This window comes from Bombina bombina, chromosome 4 (assembly GCF_027579735.1).
Source record: "Bombina bombina isolate aBomBom1 chromosome 4, aBomBom1.pri, whole genome shotgun sequence".
Classification (NCBI taxonomy): domain Eukaryota; kingdom Metazoa; phylum Chordata; class Amphibia; order Anura; family Bombinatoridae; genus Bombina; species Bombina bombina.
The window spans coordinates 1220240518-1220262071 of NC_069502.1; the positions used below are offsets into that span (position 1 = coordinate 1220240518).

Consider the following 21554-nt stretch of genomic DNA (forward strand, 5'->3'; position numbering starts at 1 on the left):
CTCAATGTCCAATACACTCTTTGAGCATACAAATACAAAACACAAAATAGTTTAAAGTGCCTTACTGATATTTTTATTTTTTTAAAGTTTTTGTACAATACTCACTTTATTGCTCACAACTTTGAGCTGTACCACCACTTGACCACAGCCATACCACTCCCAGATGACTCCCACACACTCTTCAATCTCTTCCAAAATGGCTGTTTGGCAGGCATTCTCAGGTCCGCCCACGGCCGCAAACTGTTCCGCCTCTCATCCTTCCTCTCCGCCTCCGTTTTCATGCCGATCTGAATATTTTTTTTAGTTTTTTTTTTTAAATGGCGTACTCTTGCGTTTTTTAAATGCGACGATTAATCACGGTTTAAAACCGCATTCACGATTCGTGCAGCATTAGTGTTGGTATATGACTGGCAGCCTATGTGCAGGTGTGTGTGACTGGCAGCCTATGTGCAGGTGTGTGTGACTGGCAGCCTATGTGCAGGTGTGTGTGACTGGCAGCCTATGTGCAGGTGTGTGTGACTGGCAGCCTATGTGCAGGTGTGTGTGTGTGACTGGCAGCCTATGTGCAGGTGTGTTTGTGTGACTGGCAGCCTGTGTGCAGGTGTGTTTGTGTGACTGGCAGCCTGTGTGCAGGTGTGTGTGTGTGTGACTGGCAGCCTGTGTGCAGGTGTGTGTGTGTATGACTGGCAGCCTGTGTGCAGGTGTGTGTGTGTATGACTGGCAGCCTATGTGCAGGTGTGTGTGTGTATGACTGGCAGCCTATGTGCAGGTGTGTGTGTGTATGACTGGCAGCCTATGTGCAGGTGTGTGTATGACTGGCAGCCTATGTGCAGGTGTGTGTGTGTGTATGACTGGCAGCCTATGTGCAGGTGTGTGTGTGTATGACTGGCAGCCTATGTGCAGGTGTGTGTGTGTGTATGACTGGCAGCCTATGTGCAGGTGTGTGTGTGTGTATGACTGGCAGCCTATGTGCAGGTGTGTGTGTGTATGTGTATGACTGGCAGCCTATGTGCAGGTGTGTGTGTATGACTGGCAGCCTATGTGCAGGTGTGTGTGTGTGTATGACTGGCAGCCTATGTGCAGGTGTGTGTGTGTATGACTGGCAGCCTATGTGCAGGGGTGTGTGTGTGTGACTGGCAGCCTATGTGCAGGGGTGTGTGACTGGCAGCCTATGTGCAGGATTGTGTGACTGGCAGGCTATGTGCAGGGGTGTGTGTGTGTGACTGGCAGCCTATGTGCAGGGGTGTGTGACTGGCAGCCTATGTGCAGGGGTGTGTGACTGGCAGGCTATGTGCAGGGGTGTGTGTGTGACTGGCAGGCTATGTGCAGGGGTGTGTGTGTGACTGGCAGCCTATGTGCAGGGGTGTGTGTGTGAGACTGGCAGCCTATGTGCAGGGGGGTGTGTGTGAGACTGGCAGCCTATGTGCAGGGGTGTGTGTGTGAGACTGGCAGCCTATGTGCAGGGGTGTGTGTGTGACTGGCAGCCTATGTGCAGGGGTGTGTGTGTGACTGGCAGCCTATGTTTAATTTATGTTAATGTTTTTTTCTTCTCCAGGAACAACCTGCTCTGGTTACACACCACCTTTGCGTTCCTGTATCTTCTCCTCACTGTGTACAGTATGAGACGTCACACATCTAGGATGAGATACAAAGAGGATGAACTGGTAATGCCTGTCACAATGAGCTCCGCGTCCCTTTATTTGCAGGGTTTTTTTTTGGGGGGGGGGGGGAAACATTTTCTGGACAGTTGTTCCCAAAGGCATAACATGTGGTGATCTGAGCTGTTACAGAAAATGCAGCATGTCTGCAGAAAAGAGGGGACACAGTCAGGAACTGTTGCGCTGCTCCACATTGCTCTGTTCTCTTCAAACAGCAAATGCCCTTGATATATGGGGGGGGGGGGATAGAGGCAATGACCTCAGGGAGTAGCAACTATGTTGGAGAATCCGGTGGTCCGACAGGAGAACGTTGGCGAAAGGGATTAAAAAAAAACAACTGATAAGCATCTACCTGGTTTACTTTTTTCTTCTTTTCTATTGAACTGATAATTTTATTTTATTTCCTATGGCATGAAGAGAACAAAGCAAAATTCGTGATAAAAGTAAATTAGAAAATTGTTTAAAATTACATTCTCTATCTAAATCATGAAAGTTTATTTTGGACTAGACTGTCCCTTTAAGTATCACTTATATAGAAAGAAATCTTCCTGCGCTAAAGGTAAAAAGTCTTACACTAAAGCTGAATCAAAAATTGGCGGTCCTCTTTATTGAGGCTATGTGGATGATTATATATGGAATTTATTTGTTTAAAATATAAAAAAATCAGTAAAAAAAGTATAAGGTTTATTTATAATATACCAGAAGGTAAAAGCGATTGAAAGAAAATTCCTTTTAAAAGCATTCAAGTAAAATATAAGATAAAAACATGTAAATGAAGAGAGTATTTTGGTTATACACAGTGAGTTAGTACAATTTGCATAGAACACACTCATATATTCAGGAAGCTATTTAGATAGGCTATTATAGAGATTAAAAAGGTTAAAAAACCAAGCAGTTGGAGTTAAAGGCAAGCAATTTGAGATGAAAACCCAAGCAGTTTAAACACAAACAAGCATAGTTAGCATTGGTAAATGTTATAAGAGCCAAACCATTAGATAAAAAACAGCAAAGTTAGTTTGCAGGAGGCTCAGCAAATTGCTGTGCTATTTAGTATCCATAAAAGAGCAAATTTATTGTGCAAGATCGAAGTAGTCTCTTTAAGGGGGATTTCTTTTTCTCATGTGAGTTGCCCACAAGATATCCAATTTTGTATGTATGGACAAACAGATATTTTCTTCCGACAGGGAGCTAACACCACAAATTCACAGGTGGAGTCAGAACTCTGCAGATGTAGACAGAGAAAAATTTTCTCAAAAGTATGCTGGTAGTATCTTTACAGATGTCTATCTGAACTTACAGTTTAGGATCTCTGTAAACAGCTCTCTATTCAAGGGATCTCAACGTCGGGTCCCGATGCAGACCGCGGATCACTCGTCGGCTCCAACACAGAAAGCCGGGTGGTGGAAATGGGATGGGTACTGATGTTGCTAATTATTGTCGCTCCTGTCCTGCATGTCAGAAAGTGGGGAAACCTGGAGAGGTGGGTCGTGCCCCTTTAATTCCCCTTCCCATAGTGACTGAGCCCTTTGAGGGGGTGGCTGTGGATATAGTAGGGCCCCTAGCTATCCCAAACAGTTCAGGGAAAAGATTCATTCTGACGGTAGTGGATTATGTGCTCCGCTACCCGGAGGTATTGGCCCTGTCATCTATCAGGGCTGATAAAGTGGCTGATGCTTTATTGGGTATCTTTGCAACAGTAGGTTTCCCTAAGGAAATGCTAACTGATCAGGGCACGCAATTTATGTCTGGCCTGATGCAGAGTCTAAAGGTGCAGGTAGAACACTTAGTGACTAGCCCATACCACCCCAGACCAATGGCTTGTGTGAAAGGTTTAATGGAACCCTGAAGCAGATGCTTAAAACCTTTGTGGAGTCACAGAGGAAGGACTGGGAGCGGTACCTGCCACACCTCCTATTTGCTTATAGAGAGGTGCCCCAGGAATCAACTGGTTTCTCCCTCTTTGAACTCCTATATGGACGCAGAGTGTGTGGCCCCCTTGATCTGAGGAGGGGGAAGGGAAATTGGGTGCTCAAGAGACCTCGGCAGTAGACTATGTAATAAGGTTCAGGGACAGAATGCATAGCCTAGTGGGGGGAGGTACAGGAAAACCTAAAGGCTGCCCAGTCTAAGCAGAAGCAGTGGTATGACCGGAATGCCAGAGAGAGAGTGTATGATGTGGGACAGAAAGTGCTTGTTTTAATACCCATGAGACAGAACAAACTACAGGCTGCCTGGGAGGGTCCATTCACTATCCTAAAGAGAATGAATGATGTGAACTATGTGGTGTCTCTGGATGAGGAGGGAAAAAGGCAAAAAATCTATCATGTAAATATGATAAAAGCCTATTATGACAGAGAACCCACCGTGTTAACTATGTGTAGTTTGCTGAAGAAGAGCATGAGACTGACCCTCTTGTTGTTTTACTGGCCCCCACCAGAAAAACAACACCCTAGAAGCCGCCCAGATTAGTGAACACTTAACTGGGGATCAGCAGCATCAGCTGTCTGAGGTGCTTAGGCCTTACTATAGCATGTTCACAGGGAAGCCTGGCAGGACACACTTAGTCACACATTATGTAGATACTGGGAATCACCATCCCCTCAGACAAACAGCGTACAGGGTATCCTTGCAGGTCAGTGCTGACATAAAAAGGGAGATAGAGGAGATGCTAGAGCTGGGAGTGATTTGCAAGTCCCACAGCCCCTGGGCCTCCCCAGTAGTACTAGTCCCCAAAAAGGACAAAACCACTAGGTTCTGTGTAGATTACAGAAAGCTAAATTTAGTGACTGAATTTGATGCCTATCCTATGCCTCGCATAGATGAGCTACTGGACAGGCTAGCAGGGGCCAAGTTTCTTAGCATTATGGATCTCATCAGGCGATACTGGCAGATCCCTATGACCCCAGAAGCACAAGAGAGGTCTGCCTTTATCACTCCTTTTGGGTTGTACGTATTCCAAGTGATGCCCTTTGGGATGAAAAATGCCCCTGCCACATTCCAACGGCTAGTTAACCACTTATTGGAGGGGCAAGCTGTTGCATACCTGGATGATATTGCAGTGTTCAGTGATACCTGGGAGGAACAACTCACACATTTAGCCAGTGTATTGTACCGAACTATAAAACCAGATAAGTGTCAGCTGGGCATGGGGGAGGTCCAGTACTTGGGTCACCTGGTGGGAGGAGGGGTACTGCGCCTCGAGCCAAGTAAAACTGAAGCCATAATGGCCTGGCCCACCCCTAAGACAAAGAAACAGGTTATGTCCTTCCTGGGTACCGCAGGGTACTATAGAAAGTTTGTGCCACACTATAGTACCATAGCCAAACCCCTAACAGACCTTACAAAAAAAGTCTACCTCAAACAATCGAATGGACCCCTGAGTGTGACAGGGCTTTAAATTCATTGAAAATTGCCCTTACGGACTCCCCTATATTACAGGCCCCTGATTTCCACAGGAGATTCATAGTGCAAACAGATGCTTCCAACTAGGGGGCTGTCAGGTGGATAAGAAAGGTGAGGAGCACCCCATTGTGTACCTCAGCAGGAAATTACTTCCATGAGAAGTGACATATGCCACTGTGGAAAAAGAGTGCCTTGCTATAGTTTGGGCCTTGCAAAAGCTACAGCCTTATCTGTATGGACGCCAGTTTACAGTGATAACTGACCTCAACCCCTTACACTGGTTACATAGGGTAGCTGGCTCAAATGGTAAACTCCTCAGGTGGAGCTTAGCTCTACAACAACATGAGTTTACCATACAACATAAAAAGGGCAGTATGCATGGTAACGCGGATGGTCTTTCACGCCAGGAGGAGTAGCTTGTAGCCACCCCCTTTTGCATCTCTTATTGGGGGAGGTGTCACGAATATCTCAGGATGTAGCTGCTAAGGGGTTAATTCTGTTTAATTTGTGAACTAAGAACAGTTGTTTGTTTTTTTTAAAAATAGCTGTGTACTGGGCTTGTTTGTTTTCTTTGATGTGCCAGAACCCCTCATAAATAGTTTCTAAAAAAAAAAACCTTCCTCCAAATGTTATTGTGTATGCATTGAGTCAATCTGTCAGCTCCAGAGATACCACAGTGCTTCTCCCCCATATCCTGATGAGGTCAATAAAAGGACATTGGTCTAATGCCTATATGTGTTTAAAGACAGGGGGATTTCATAGCCCGCCCAGGAGGGTGTGGTCAGGCAACCTGATCTATGGAAAATAGGTATAAGAATCTTATTTTTCAGCTATGAGATGTCATTCTTGCAAGGGAGGAGAGTAAGGACCCAATTGTTTCATGCCATCTCTCTGGTAACAGATTCCAAAGACTAGTACAGTGCAAGGTTTCTAATTTTCTTCTTTTTATTTTGAAAAACTGTTTGCTAGTGTGTAATTTTATTTGTAACAACTTTTTATTAATAATGCATTGTGCATAATATTTTTGCATAATAAATAATCCTTTTATTAAGTTTGGCCTTTGTCTAATAATTGAACCACGTTACTGAAAGAGACTTAGATATTAGAACTGTATAATTTAGGTTATTTTCGGCTAAATTGTATTCAGAGAGTTAATGTGTAAGGCTTGGTTTTTCTTAGGATTTTCCCTTTTATAGATCCTAAGTGGTGGCAGCTTAGATATTGTGGTTAGTGTGGGTGGCATTAAAGGGGAGTTTTGGGGCATTTCTTTTACATCTAGTACAGACTGGAGAGTGTTGTTAACCCTTGCACCCACTGAACTAAATCACAAGCTGGCCTGGTGTGGCTAGATTGTGACCTATTAGTGAGAGTAGAAGGGGTCTAATAACCCTTTCTGTGCCAAATAAGTGACTGGCGCAGGGTTGGATAACCTTGGCTCGTCACAGCTCTGTTTGAGCCTTTACTTTCCATAGATATTAAGTTATCTTGGAAGGTTTTGTTTCTCATTGCTATCTTTTCTGCTTGGAGAGTCTGGGAGCTCTGTTTTGCAGTGTGATTCGCCTTATCTTTCATGCACTTAATGCGGTTATTCGTACTAGTTAGGTTTTCTTCCTAAGTGGTTTCGGATAGATATATTAATCAGAAAATTGTTGTTCTTTTTCTGTGTCCTTATCTATCTTCTCATAAGGAACGTTTGTTGCACAACTTTGATGTTGTGCGTGCTTTTATTTTCTATCTACAGGCAACTAAGGATTGTCGCCAGTTTGCTGTTTTTCTCTGGTCACAAAGCTTCAGCTACTTCTCTTTCTCTTTGGTTGAGTAGTATAATGAGTTTGGTTTATGAGACTGCTAGACAGCAGCCTCATGAGAGAATTCCAGCTCATTTCACTAGGGCTGTCCCTTCTTGGGCTTTCAAGAAGGAAGTTTCTGTAGAACAGATTTGCAAGGCTGCAACTTGGTCCTCTCTGCATACTTTTTCCAAATTTGATATTTGTGTCTTAGCTGAGGCTTCTTTTGGGAGAAAGGTTCTTCGTGCAGTGGTGCCTTCTGTTTAGGTTACCTGTCTTCTCCCTCCCTAAACATCTGTGCCTTCTAGCTTGGGTATTGGTTCCCACTAGTAATGATTCCGTGGACTCGCCATATCTTAGAAAAAAAAAAAAAAATGTCTTTCATGTAATTGGCAAGAGTCCATGAGCTAGTGACATATGGGATATACAATCCTACCAGGAGGGGCAAAGTTTCCCAAACCTCAAAATGCCTATAAATACACCCCTCACCACACCCACAATTCAGTTTTACAAACTTTGCCTCCTATGGAGGTGGTGAAGTAAGTTTGTGCTAAGATTTCTACGTTGATATGCGCTTCTCAGCATTGTTGAAGCCCGATTCCTCTCAGAGTACATCGAATGTCAGAGGGACGTGAAGGGAGTATCACCTATTGAATACGATGATTTCTCTAACTGGGGTCTTTTTCATGGGTTCTCTGTTATCGGTCGTAGAGATTCATCTCCTACCTCCCTTTTCAGATCGATGATATACTCTCAATTTACCATTACCTCTACTAATAACTGTTTTAGTACTGGTTTGGCTATCTGCTATATGTGGATGGGTGTCTTTTGGTAAGTATGTTTTTTTATTTCTTAAGACACCCCAGCTATGGTTTGGCACTTTATGCATTTATATAAAGTTCTAAATATATGTATTGTACTTATTTTTGCCATGAGTCAGGTTCATGTATTTCCTTCAGCAGACAGTCAGTTTCATATTTGGGGAATCTAAACTTTTTTTTTTTTTTTTTTTTAAATAATATAATTTTTATTGAAAAGATCAATACATTGTATATAACATATAAAACATCACCATTTTTCATTTTCCGGTACTTTACCGAACAACTAATGCCATGTTTGTGGGTACTGTTAGATTTCACAGTACCTTTGTAGAGTCCAAGTCCATATAGGCTCACTGGCCAATTAAACATAAACAAGAATATTATTACATCAACATAGTATCAATCTTTAAAACAAATCTTGTAAGAAAAAAGATACTGTATGCAACTTCAAAAAAGAATTGTCATAAGTAAAGTCACATCAAGGTCATAGGTTCACCCGTAAGAACAGAATTTTGGATAGTTAGTCATTCATGGTTTAAAACTCCCTGTTGTTTCCCAGGTCCACCATTGCGCATATCTGGCCTCACTTCGCTATACAAGGTTAGTAAGTGGTTGTGTTGTGCTATGCCAGTGTTTAAACGACCTACCTGTGGTGTGGCATTCTATTGTAGGCTATTGTCGGTGTGCTGCGTCATTTGATGCCCATAGCTGTAGCATAGGAATGTAAACATTTTAAGAAATTTATTTCTTACCTGGGGTTTAGTCTTTTTTTCAATTGACTACTTTCTTGCTATTGCGGATATTAGGCCCGCGGGTGCGTCAAATGCTAAACTTTATTGCGTCATTCTTGGAGCGAAATTTTTTTTGGAGCCGAAAGACGTTTGACGCAACTTCGTCATTTCCGGCGTCATACGTGATGCCGAGACCTTTCACACGGCGGCGTCAGTGACGCGAGTGTGTCATTTCCAGTTATTTTTGGCGCCAAAAAAGTTTACGTTACGTTGTGCGTCATACTTGGCACCAATTTTTTTTCATTATTTCAATACCCCATTGATGTTTGCCTCTTGCTTTTTTCTCTATCAGAGGCCTATGCTTTTGCATTTTTTCCCATTCCTGAAACTGTCATATAAGGAAAAAGATCATTTTGCTTTATATGTTGTTTTTTCTCTTACATTGAGCAAGATGTCCCAATCTGATCCTGCCTCAGAAGTTTCTGCTGGAACATTGCTGCCTGACATCAGTTCTACTAAAGCTAAGTGCATTTGTTGTAAAAGTGTAGAAATGATTCCACCAAATGTCGTCTGTAATAGTTGTCATGATAAACTTTTACATGCAGATAGTGTTTCCATCAGTAATAGTACATTGCCAGTTGCAGTTCCTTCAACTTCTAATGTACATGATATACCTGTAAATTTTAAAGAATTTGTATCTGATTCTATTCTGAAGGTTTTGTCTGCATTTCCACCTTCTAATAAAAGTAAAGGTCTTTTAAAACTACTCATTTAGCTGATGAAATTTCAAATGACCAGCAACATAATAATTTATCCTCTTCTGATGAGGATCTATCTGATTCAGAAGATCCTTCCTCAGACATTGACACTGACAAATCTACTTATTTATTTAAAATAGAGTATATGCGTTCTTTATTTAAAAGAAGTGTTAATTACTTTGGATATTGAGGTAACCAGTCCTATTGAAGTTCAGTCTAATAAACATTTAAATGCTGTTTCTAAACCTCCTGTGGTTTCCCCAGGCTTTTTTCCTATTCCTGAGACTATTTCTGATATGATTTCTATGGAATGGAATAAGCCAGGTACTTCTTTTATTCCTTCTTCAAGGTTTAAAAAATTGTATCCTTTACCAGCAAAATCTATAGAGTTTTGGGGGAAAATCCCCAAAGTTGATGGGGCTATTTCTACTCTTGCTAAACGTACCACTATTCCTATGGAAGATAGTACTTCCTTTAAGGATCCTTTAGATAGGAAGCTTGAATCCTATCTAAGGAAGGCCCATTTATATTCAGGTCATCTTCTCAGACCTGCTATTTCTTTGGCTGATGTTGCGGCTGCCTCAACTTTTTGGTTGGAGAATTTAGCGCAACAAGATTTGGATCCTGACATATCTAGCATTACTCGCTTACTGCATCATGCTAATAATTTTATTTGTGATGCCATTTTTGATATTATCAAAATTGATGTGAGATCCATGTCTTTAGCTGTATTAGCTAGAAGAGCTTTGTGGCTTAAATCTTGGAATGCTGATATGACATCTAAATCTAGATTACTATCTCTTTCTTTCCAAGGTAATAATTTATTTGGTTCTCAGTTGGATTCTATTATTTCAACTATCACTGGAGGAAAAGGAGTTTTTCTGCCTCAGGATAAAAAACCTAAGGGTAAATCTAAGGCTTCTAACCGTTTTCGTTCCTTTCGTCAAAATAAGGAACAAGAACTCAATCCTCCTCCCAAGGAATCTGCTTACAGTTGGAAGCCTTCCTCTAATTGGAATAAATCCAAGCCATTTAGGAAACCAAAGTCTGCCCCTAAGTCCGCATGAAGGTGCGGCCCTCATTCCAGCTCAGCTGGTAGGGGGCAGATTAAGGTTTTTCAAGGATTTTTGGATAAAATCTGTCCATAATCATTGGATTCAGAGCATTGTCTCTCAGGGGTATCGAATAGGATTCAAAGTAAGACCTCCTGTGAGAAGATTTTTTTCTCTCACGCATCCCTGTAAATCCAGTAAAAGCTCAGGCTTTTCTGAAGTGTGTTTCAGATCTGGAGTCTTCAGGGGTAATCATGCCAGTTCCTCCTCAAGAACAAGGTTTGGGGTTTTATTCAAACCTATTCATTGTACCAAAGAAAGAAAATGTATTCAGACCAGTTCTGGATCTAAAAATTTTGAAAAGTTATGTAAGAGTACCAACTTTCAAGATGGTGACTATAAGGGCTATTCTGCCTTTTGTTCAGCAAGGACATTATATGTCCACAATAGACTTGCAGGAAGCATACCTTCATATTCCGATTCATCCAGAACACTATCAGTTTCTGAGATTCTCTTTTCTAGACAAGCATTACCAATTTGTTGCTCTTCCATTTGGCCTAGCAACAGCTCCAATAATCTTTTCAAAGGTTCTGGGTGCCCTACTATCTGTAATCAGAGAACAGGCTATTGCGGTGTTTCCTTATTTGGACGATATCTTGGTACTAGCTCAGTCTTTACATACTGCAGAATCTCACACAAATCAACTAGTGTTGTTTCTTCGGAAACATGGTTGGAGGATTAATTTACCAAAAAGTTTCTTGATTCCTCAGACAAGGGTCACCTTTTTAGGCTTCCAGATAGATTCAGTGTCCATGACTCTGTCTCTAACAGACAAGAGACGTTTAAAATTGGTCGCAACATGCCAGCACCTTCAGTCTCAGTCATTCCCTTCAGTGGCTATGTGCATGGAAGTTTTAGGTCTCATGACTGCAGCATCGGACGCGATCCCCTTTGCTCGTTTTCACATGAGACCTCTACAGCTTTGCATGCTGAATCAGTGGTGCAGGGATTATACAAAGATATCACAATTAATATCCTTGAATCCCAATATACGACAATCTCTGACATGGTGGATAGATCACCATCGTTTGGTTCAAGGGGCTTCCTTTGTTCGGCCAACTTGGACTGTGATCTCAACAGATGCGAGTCTTTCAGGTTGGGGAGCTATTTGGGGATGTCTGACAGCACAAGGGGTTTGGAAATCTCAAGAGGCGAGATTACCAATAAATATTTTAGAACTCTGTGCAATTCTCAGGGCTCTTCAGTCTTGGCCTCTGCTAAAGAGAGAACCATTCATTTGTTTTCGTACAGACAATATCACAACTGTGGCTTATGTCAATCATCAGGGTAGGACTCACAGTCCCCAAGCTATGAAAGAAGTATCTTGGATACTTGCCTGGGCGGAATCCAGCTCCTGTCTAATCTCTGCGGTGCATATCCCAGGTGTAGACAATTGGGAGGCGGATTATCTCAGCCGCCAGACATCCAGGGGAGTGGTCTCTCCATCCAGATGTGTTTTCTCAGATTGTTCAGATGTGGGGTCTTCCAGAGATAGATCTCATGGCCTCTCATCTAAACAAGAAACTTCCCAGATACCTGTCCAGGTCCAGGGATGTTCAGGCAGAAGCAGTGGATGCACTGACACTTCCTTGGTGTTATCATCCTGCTTACATCTTGAAATGTTACATGGAAGCTACTAAAAATTTCAGGAAGACTTCCAGTCTATTTGTTTTATTTTCTGGTCCTAGGAAAGGTCAGAAGGTTTCTGCTAGTTCCTTGGCTTCTTGGTTGAAACTTTTGATTCATCAAGCTTATTTGGAGTCGGGTCAGGCCCGCCTCAGAGAATTACAGCTCATTCTACTAGATCAGTCTCCACTTCGTGGGCTTTTAAGAATGAAGCTTCAGTTGATCAGATTTGCAAAGCGGCAACTTGGTCCTCTTTGCATACATTTACTAAATTCTACCGTTTTTATGTATTTGCTTCTTCAGAAGCAGTTTTTGGTAGAAAAGTTCTTCAGGCAGCTGTTTCAGTATGATTCTTCTGCTTTTTGATTTAAGTTTTTTTCTTTCAAAAATGGAAATAAACTTATTTTTTTTTTGGGTTGTGGATTAATTTTTTCAGCGGAATATGGCTGTTTGTATTTTTATTCCCTCCCTCTCTAGTGACTCTTGAGTGGAAGATCCACATCTTGGGTATTGATATCCCATATGTCACTAGCTCATGGACTCTTGCCAATTACATGAAAGAAAACATAATTTATGTAAGAACTTACCTGATTAATTCATTTCTTTCATATTGGCAAGAGTCCATGAGGCCCACCCTTTTTATGGTGGTTATGATTTTTTGTATAAAGCACAATTATTTCCAAATTCCCTTTGTTGATGCTTTCTACTCCTTTCTTTATCACCCCACTGCTTGGCTATTCGTTAAACTGAATTGTGGGTGTGGTGAGGGGTGTATTTATAGGCATTTTGAGGTTTGGGAAACTTTGCCCCTCCTGGTAGGATTGTATATCCCATATGTCACTGGCTCATGGACTCTTGCCAATATGAAAGAATTTATCAGGTAAGTTCTTACATAAATTATGTTTTATGCTTACCTGATAAATTTATTTATTTCCAGATATGGTGAGTCCATGGCCCACCCTTTTTTTTTTTTAAGACAGTTATTTTTAACTTAAACCTCTACACCTTTGTGTTATCGTCTTTTTCCATTTTCCCTTCGGCTGAATGACTGGAGGTTATAGGTAAGGGAAGTGACATATATAGCAGCTTTGCTGTGGTGCTCTTTGCCTCCTCCTGCTGGCCAGGAGTAATATTCCCTCTAGTAATTGATTCCGTGCACTCACCATATCCGGAAATAAATACATTTATTAGGTAAGCATAAATTGTGTTTTTTATTCATAATAAATAGGGTTCTTGTGTACCTGTTGCGGTCTGTTTTTATGACCGGGGATTTTCGCTCCGTTTTTGTTTTCTGTTCAGGGGACTTGTGGCCCAGTTTCATTTTGTTCCGGTTATCTGACCGGCATTTGCGTTTCTGCTTTTGGTTCCATCTGTAGCCGGGATAACTGTGAGTAGAAAGTATTTAAAAGTCCTTTATTTATAAGTGCCGTTTTACCTTCCTTAAAGGGGATTTGTGGCACAGTTTCTTTCTATTGCGGTGAAGTGACCGGCATTTGCGCTTCCGCTTTTGGCTCTATCTGTAGCCGACTTGTGTACAGAGCGTTGTGGAAGGTGAGAGAAAGCAGTAAACAGCACCAGATCTGACAGCCGACTTCTGACCGTGTTTGCTAGTCACTGGAGGGTGTATGTGCTGTATTGCAGCGTTTTTTCATTGTTTAAGTAGCAGACACTGTTTTTTTTATCTAGGGATTTTGACTGCTAGTCTCCGGACGGGGAGACCTCAGTTCTGAGGTTTAAAGAGGATTTAATACAAAATCTCTCAATATATTGTGAATATTTTGTTTATTGGACAGCTGTTCACATTATAAGTGCCTTATACTCTCAAGAGTCTTTAAAATATATGCTTTGCAATTCCCATAGCTCAGGTCTATGGTTGCTTTTAACACTGAATTCAAGGATTAATAATATTTAGTACTGTATTATATTATCTGTCTTTTGATAAATATTCTGCTTGGAGGCTGCTTTTTCCTCCTGTGCTTTTTAAAAAAATATAAAGATTCCCTCAGTGCCATCTGTCTATCTGGACAATGTTGATCATGCCATGCCTCTTTTTTTCCCTTGAACGTCCCAAGCCTTAGCAGTTTTCACATGCAGTAACCTGCAGTTCCTCTTAAATCATTCCTGGGTTTTTATTTACCAGGATATTTTGCTGCACAAATAACTTCTGCTGGTTGAGAGAAAGAGGAAATCTTAAAATATACCCCTTAAGAGTTCCGACGCCGCTAAGTCTGCGTTAGTGTCTTTCATTTATCTGAAGTAGATCATTCCTTAGTGTCCTCTAAGGACGAGAACTTTGACTCCTAAAACTAGTACAGCAAGTTCCTTGTTACCTTAGAGGGCTCTGACTTTGTCGCTGAGACTCCAAAGAAGTCTAATAAGCTTAACAGAGTGTTTGATGTCAAATCTTACAGCTGTAGAGGTATTTTCAGTTCCAGAACTTATGTCGGACATTATAGCTCAGCAAGAAGAGAAGCCGGGGATTCTCCTTTTCCCCGTCCCCTGTTAACATAAAAATGTTTCCGGTTGCTGATTCTGTTCGTGACTTGTGGAGCTCTGTACCAGCGGTAGAGGGTGCTATCTCCTCTCTAGCCTAAAAATCTACTATCCCTCTCGAGGATAGTGCTTCTTTAGACCCTATATATAAAAAGCTGGAAGCCTATTTATAAAGGATGCACAGTCATCAGGGTTTTCGTTGGCAACCAATGGCGAGTATTGCTATGGTTGCAGGTGCGGGATCTTATTGGTGCGACTCCTTGTCTAGTTGAATTTCAGAAGAGTCAACTTTAGAGGAGATCCAAGATAGGATCAGGACTCTAAGCTGGCTAATTATTTTATCTGTGATACCAGCATGCAAGTGGTTTGGCTAGGAGCAAACATTTCTAGCCTTGCAGAGCTCTGGTTAAATTTTTGGTCTGCTGATGTTGCATCAAAATCCAACTTATGCTTTTTACCTTTAATGGCAAGACTTTTTGTCCTGGTCTGGCTGACATAATTTCAGTAAGTATTGGTGGAAAGGGACTTTCCTACCTCTGGACAAGAAGAATAGACCTAAGAGTTGTCAAAATGCAGGTCCTCATGGAGATCCAGTCAGCTTTGGAACAAGGGGAAGCAAGCCAAGAAGCCCTCCGCTGATTTTAAATCGGCATGAAGGGGCCGTCCCTGATCCAATCTTGGATCAAGTGGGGGTCAGGTTTTTATTTTTTGACAGGCTTGGACCTGCGATATCCAAGAGCCTTGGGCTGTGGAGGTAGTATCCAAGGGATACAGAATAGGATCAAGTTTTGTCTCCTCTGGGGCAGATTTATTCTCTCAAGGTTATTTACAAACCAGGTAAAGAAAGAGGTCTTAATCTGAGTAAAGGACCTATCTTCCCTGGGAGTGATTGTTCAAGTTCCCATAGAGGAACAGGGTCAAGGATTCTATTCAAATCCTTTTGTGGTTTCCAAAAAGGAGGGAAAATGTTGTCCCATTTTAGACCTAAAGGGTCTCAACAAATTCCTCAAGGTTTCATCCTTTAAAATGGAAACTATTCGTTCCATTTTTCCCTTGTTTCAGGAAGGTCAGTTAATGACTACCATAGATATAAAGGATGCGTATCTGCATGTTCCCTTTCACAGGGAACATCTCCAATTCCTACGGTTTGCCTTTTCTGGACAAACATGTCCAGTTTGTTGCTCTTCCCTTTGGCCCTTTTGGTGGTGGTCAGATCTCAGGGAATAGCGGTGGCGGCTTATCCGTACGACATCTTGGTTTGAGCGCCATATTTTCAGTTAGCAAAAGCTCATACAGAGATGTTGTTGTTTCATTCTACGTTCCCATGGGTGGAAAATTAAACTTAAGTAGAGTTCACTGGTACCAGATACCAGGTTGTGTTTCTTAGGAACGATTATAGATTCCCTATCCATGAAGATTTTTCTGATAGAAGTCAGAAAATTCAAACTTCTGGTTTCTTGCCTTTTTCTTCAGTTTTCTATCTGTCCATTAGTGGCTTAGTATATGGAAGTAATTGGTCTGATGGTTGCTTCCATGGTCATCATTCCGTTTTTACTCGTCATCTGAGACCCCTACAGTTATGCATGCTCAGACAATGTAACGGAGACCACTCGGTCCTATCTCAGAGGATAACTCTGGACTTCTGTCTTGGTGGTTTTCGCATGATCTTCTGTCTCAGGGTACTTACTTCCTGAGACCATCCTGGGTGATTGTGACCACAAACGCCAGCCTTTCAGGCTGGGGAACAGTTTGGGGTTCTTTAAAGGCTCAGGGTCTTTGGACTCGAGAGGAGTCTTCTCTTCCCACAAAACATCCTAGAGTTAAGAGCAATTTGCAATGTCTTCACAGCCTGACCTCAACTAGCCTTAGTCCGGTTTATCAGATTTCCATCGGACAATATCACCTTGGTGGCATACAACTCGCATTCTCCTGTGGACGGAGTCTCTCAATTGCCTTCTCTCTGCCATACTCATCCTAGGGGTGGACAACTGGGAAGCAGATTTTCAGAGCAGGCAGACTTTTCATGCCTGGGAAGTGGGCTCTCCAACCTGAGGTTTTCACAATAACTCTCAAGTGGGGGGTTCCGGAGTTTAATCTGACGTCACGTCTACACAACAGGATTCCAAGATACAGTTCAAGATAATAAGATCCACAGGCTGCTCTGATAAAATAGATTCTCTGAAGCTGACTGCTTGGATATTAAAAGACTAGTTTTAGCTAGGCGTGTTTTTTCTGAGTAGGTCATTGATACTATGCTTCAGGTTTGTAAGCCTGTTGCTCATAAGATTTACCATAAGGTATGGTGCAAATACATGTACTGTGTGAATTGAAGGTTTGTTCTTGGAGTTGGGTGAGAGTTCCTCGCATTCTGCCCTTTCATCAGGAGGTCCTGGAGAACAGCTTGTCAGTCAGTACTCTGAAGGGTCAGCTTTCTGTATAGTCTATTCTATCTGCCAGATCTTTATTCCTTTGTTCAGACCTTGGTCAGAATCGGGCCTGTGTTTATACTTGTTGCTCCTCCTTGGAGCCTTAACCTTGTTGAGGGTTTGCAGCAGGCTCCTTTTGAGGCTATGCATTCGGTTGATTTTAAGTTGTTGTTGTGGAAAGTTTTGTTTCAACTTGCTATTTCTTCTGCTTGCAGAGTTTCCGAACTTTCTGCTCTGCAGTGTGATTCCCCTTACCTTATTTTTCATGCACATTAGGTGGTCCTTCGTACTAAATTGGGCTTTCTTCCCAAAGTGGTATCGGATCGCAACATCAATCAGGAAATTGTTGTTTCTTCCTTTTTCCAAATCCTTCTTTTCAGAAGGAACGTCTGTTACACAACCTTGTTATTGTGCATGCTCAAAGTTTTTTATCTGCATGCAACTAAGATTTTCGCCACTCTTCTACCCTATTTGTTGTTTTCACTGGTAAGCGTAATGGTCAGAAGGCCACTTCTACTACTCTTTGTCTCTGGTTGAGAAGTGTTATGCGATTATCATACTGGACAGCTGGACATCAGTCTCCTGAGAGAATTATGGCTCATTCCATTTGGGCTGTCTCTTCATCCTGGGCTTTCAAAGATGAAGCATCTGTGGAGCAAATCTGCAAGGCAGCCATTTGGTCCTTATTGCATACTGTTTCCAAATTCTACAAATTTGGTACTTTTGCCTCTGCTAAGGCTTCTTTTGGAAGAATAGTTCTTCAAGCGGTGGTGCCTTCTGTTTAGGTATGCCTATCTTGTTCTCCCTCCCTTTTATTCCACTATCTTGTTCTCTCACTCACTGATCTTCTAGAGTGAGGCGTGCTTATGTCACACATCTGTCTTGGCCTCTCTTACTCCCTGTTCTTCTAGAGTGAGGCGTGCTTATGTCACACATCTATCTTGGCCTCTCTCACTCCCTGTTCTTCTAGAGTGAGGCGTGCTTATGTCAAATCTATCTTGGCCTCTCTCTCACTCCCTGATCCTCTAGTGTGAGGCGTGCTTATGTCACACATCTTGTTCTCTCTCTCCCTGATCTTCTAGAGTGAGGCGTGCTTATGTCACACATCTATCTTGTTCTCTCTCTCCCTGATCTTTTAGTGTTAGGCGTGCTTATGTCACACATCTATCTTGTTCGCTCTCTCCCTGATCTTCTATAGTGAGGCGTGCTTATGTCACACATCTATCTTGTTCGCTTTCTCCCTGAACTTCTATAGTGAGGCGTGCTTATGTAACACATCTATCTTGTTCGTTCTCTCCCTGATCTTCTAGAGTGATGCATGCTTATGTCACACATCTTGTTCGCTCTCTCCCTGATCTTGTAGAGTGAGGCGTGCTTATGTAACACATCTATCTTGTTCGCCCTCTCCCTGATCTTCTAGAGTAAGACGTGCTTATGTCACACATCTATCTTGTCGTCTCACTCCCTGATCCTCTAGAGTGAATCGTGCTTATTTTACACATCTATCTTGGACTTCTGGATCCTTCAGCTCTCAAAATGCTTTCCAGTTGCTGTAGTCAACATTAGATATTTTGGCAGAATTATTTACTTTCTCTGTGCAAAGCCTAATATCAGGAGATCCTCTTTCTCAGCTTTGCCACTGTATCGCCCTCACTTTGTCTAAATTAGACATTAGTAAACTGCCGCTATTTATTTATTTTGCAAGACCAATAAATGGATTGCAGATATCTAATGATACATCTCTTTTAAAGGCACTAAGTCTGAATGAGTCCTACATCTATTACAAGCACTACTCACCCTATGATATGTTGTATCTCCAGGTGCTAACATGACTGCTTGCAAAGCGGCAACTTGGTCTTCTCTGCAAATTTTCAAACAAGTTTCATGTTTTGTTCATATCGCAGAATTTGCTGTGACCTCTTTTCCTCAATAGCCATAGATGGGAGTTTTACTTATGCACATGTGTAAGGAATTACTTCTAAATTAGTCTGATCTCTTGACTTTATAGACTGTTGTTTTGAAATAATATTTATTGGCAACTAAACATTGTTTTCTCACTATGCTGAGACTTTTCTCCTGCTGATGTGAGGTTGCATCTAACAGTCTTGTTTTTATTTTCAGGTAAAACGAACCCTGTTTATTAATGGAATCTCAAAGTATGCAGAGCCTGAGAAAATCAAGAAACATTTTGAGTGAGTTCTCCCCTTTTATGATTGTCCTTTTGATTAAATGATTTTTTTAGTGCTTCATATAAATACTTTTATTCTTCTCGCCTGTTATACAGTTTGCATTTGGCGTGATTCCTGTGATGGAATTCTCTGAATTGTTGCTAAGCTTTTTCCTCTTGTATTTAATAGTGTCCTGTGTCTTTTTCAGGGAGGCATATGCCAACTGTACTGTACTGGAAGCCCGGCCATGCTATAATGTAGCCAGACTCATGTTCCTGGACACAGAGAGGTAATTGTGCTGCGAGTCTGTAGTCTTACCAATGAATGACCTTACCCAAAGATCCCTTGTGACAGCTGGATATAAATCTGTATACTCTGCTTCCTCTGTACCTGTATACTCTGCACCTGTATACTCTGCTTCCTCTGTACCGCACCTGTATACTCTGCTTCCTCTGTACCGCACCTATATAATCTGCTTTCTCTGTACCTGTATAATCTGCTTCCTCTGTACCTGTATAATCTGCTTCCTCTGTACCTGTATAATCTGCTTCCTCTGTACCTGTATACTCTGCTTCCTCTGTACCTGTATACTCTGCTTCCTCTGTACCTGTATACTCTGCTTCCTCTGTACCGCACCTGTATACTCTGCTTCCTCTGTACCTGTATACTCTGCTTCCTCTGTACCGCACCTGTATACTCTGCTTCCTCTGTACCGCACCTGTATACTCTGCTTCCTCTGTACCGCACCTGTATAATCTGCTTCCTCTGTACCTGTATAATCTGCTTCCTCTGTACCTGTATAATCTGCTTCCTCTGTACCTGTATACTCTGCTTCCTCTGTACCTGTATACTCTGCTTCCTCTGTACCGCACCTGTATAATCTGCTTCCTCTGTACCTGTATACTCTGCTTCCTCTGTACCTCACCTGTATACTCTGCTTCCTCTGTACCGCACCTGTATAATCTGCTTCCTCTGTACCTGTATAATCTGCTTCCTCTGTACCTGTATAATCTGCTTCCTCTGTACCTGTATACTCTGCTTCCTCTGTACCTGTATACTCTGCTTCCTCTGTACCTGTATACTCTGCTTCCTCTGTACCGCACCTGTATACTCTGCTTCCTCTGTACCTGTATACTCTGCTTCCTCTGTACCTCACCTGTATACTCTGCTTCCTCTATACCTCACCTGTATACTCTGCTTCCTCTGTACCTCACCTGTATACTCTGCTTCCTCTGTACCTCACCTGTATACTCTGCTTCCTCTGTACCTCACCTGTATACTCTGCTTCCTCTGTACCTCACCTGTATACTCTGCTTCCTCTGTACCTCACCTGTATACTCTGCTTCCTCTGTACCGCACCTGTATACTCTGCTTCCTCTGTACCGCACCTATATAATCTGCTTTCTCTGTACCTGTATAATCTGCTTCCTCTGTACCTGTATAATCTGCTTCCTCTGTACCTGTATACTCTGCTTCCTCTGTACCTGTATACTCTGCTTCCTCTGTACCGCACCTGTATACTCTGCTTCCTCTGTACCTGTATACTCTGCTTCCTCTGTACCGCACCTGTATACTCTGCTTCCTCTGTACCGCACCTGTATAATCTGCTTCCTCTGTACCTGTATAATCTGCTTCCTCTGTACCTGTATACTCTGCTTCCTCTGTACCTGTATACTCTGCTTCCTCTGTACCTGTATACTCTGCTTCCTCTGTACCGCACCTGTATACTCTGCTTCCTCTGTACCTGTATACTCTGCTTCCTCTGTACCTCACCTGTATACTCTGCTTCCTCTGTACCTCACCTGTATACTCTGCTTCCTCTGTACCTCACCTGTATACTCTGCTTCCTCTGTACCTCACCTGTACACTCTGCTTCCTCTGTACCTCACCTGTATACTCTGCTTCCTCTGCACCTGTATACTCTGCTTCCTCTGCACCTGTATACTCTGCTTCCTCTGCACCTGTATACTCTGCTTCCTCTGCACCTGTATACTCTGCTTCCTCTGTACCTGTATACTCTGCTTCCTCTGTACCTGTATACTCTGCTTCCTCTGTACCTGTATACTCTGCTTCCTCTGCACCTGTATACTCTGCTTCCTCTGCACCTGTATACTCTGCTTCCTCTGTACCTGTATGCTGTGCTTCCTCTGTACCGCACCTGTATACTCTGCTTCCTCTGTACCTGTATACTCTGCTTCCTCTGTACCTGTATACTCTGCTTCCTCTGTACCTGTATGCTCTGCTTCCTCTGTACCGCACCTGTATACTCTGCTTCCTCTGTACCGCACCTGTATACTCTGCTTCCTCTGTACCGCACCTGTATACTCTGCTTCCTCTGTACCTGTATACTCTGCTTCCTCTGTACCGCACCTGTATACTCTGCTTCCTCTGTACCTGTATACTCTGCTTCCTCTGTACCTGTATACTCTGCTTCCTCTGTACCTGTATACTCTGCTTCCTCTGTACCTGCATACTCTGTTTCCTCTGCACCTGTATACTCTGCTTCCTCTGTACCGCACCTGTATACTCTGCTTCCTCTGTACCGCACCTGTACACTCTGCTTCCTCTGTAC

At 42.4% G+C, this 21554-nt stretch overlaps 1 protein-coding gene across 1 annotated transcript in view; it reads left to right on the forward strand.

The window, feature by feature from the left end:
• TMEM63B (transmembrane protein 63B) overlaps positions 1-21554 on the forward strand; it is a gene marked incomplete in the record, with an annotated part of 652794 nt that overhangs the window by 342670 nt on the left and 288570 nt on the right. Inside the window, 3 exon segments of the mRNA XM_053712736.1 lie at positions 1556-1664; positions 18936-19006; positions 19191-19271. Of these exon segments, the coding sequence (XP_053568711.1) occupies positions 1556-1664; positions 18936-19006; positions 19191-19271 (261 nt within the window).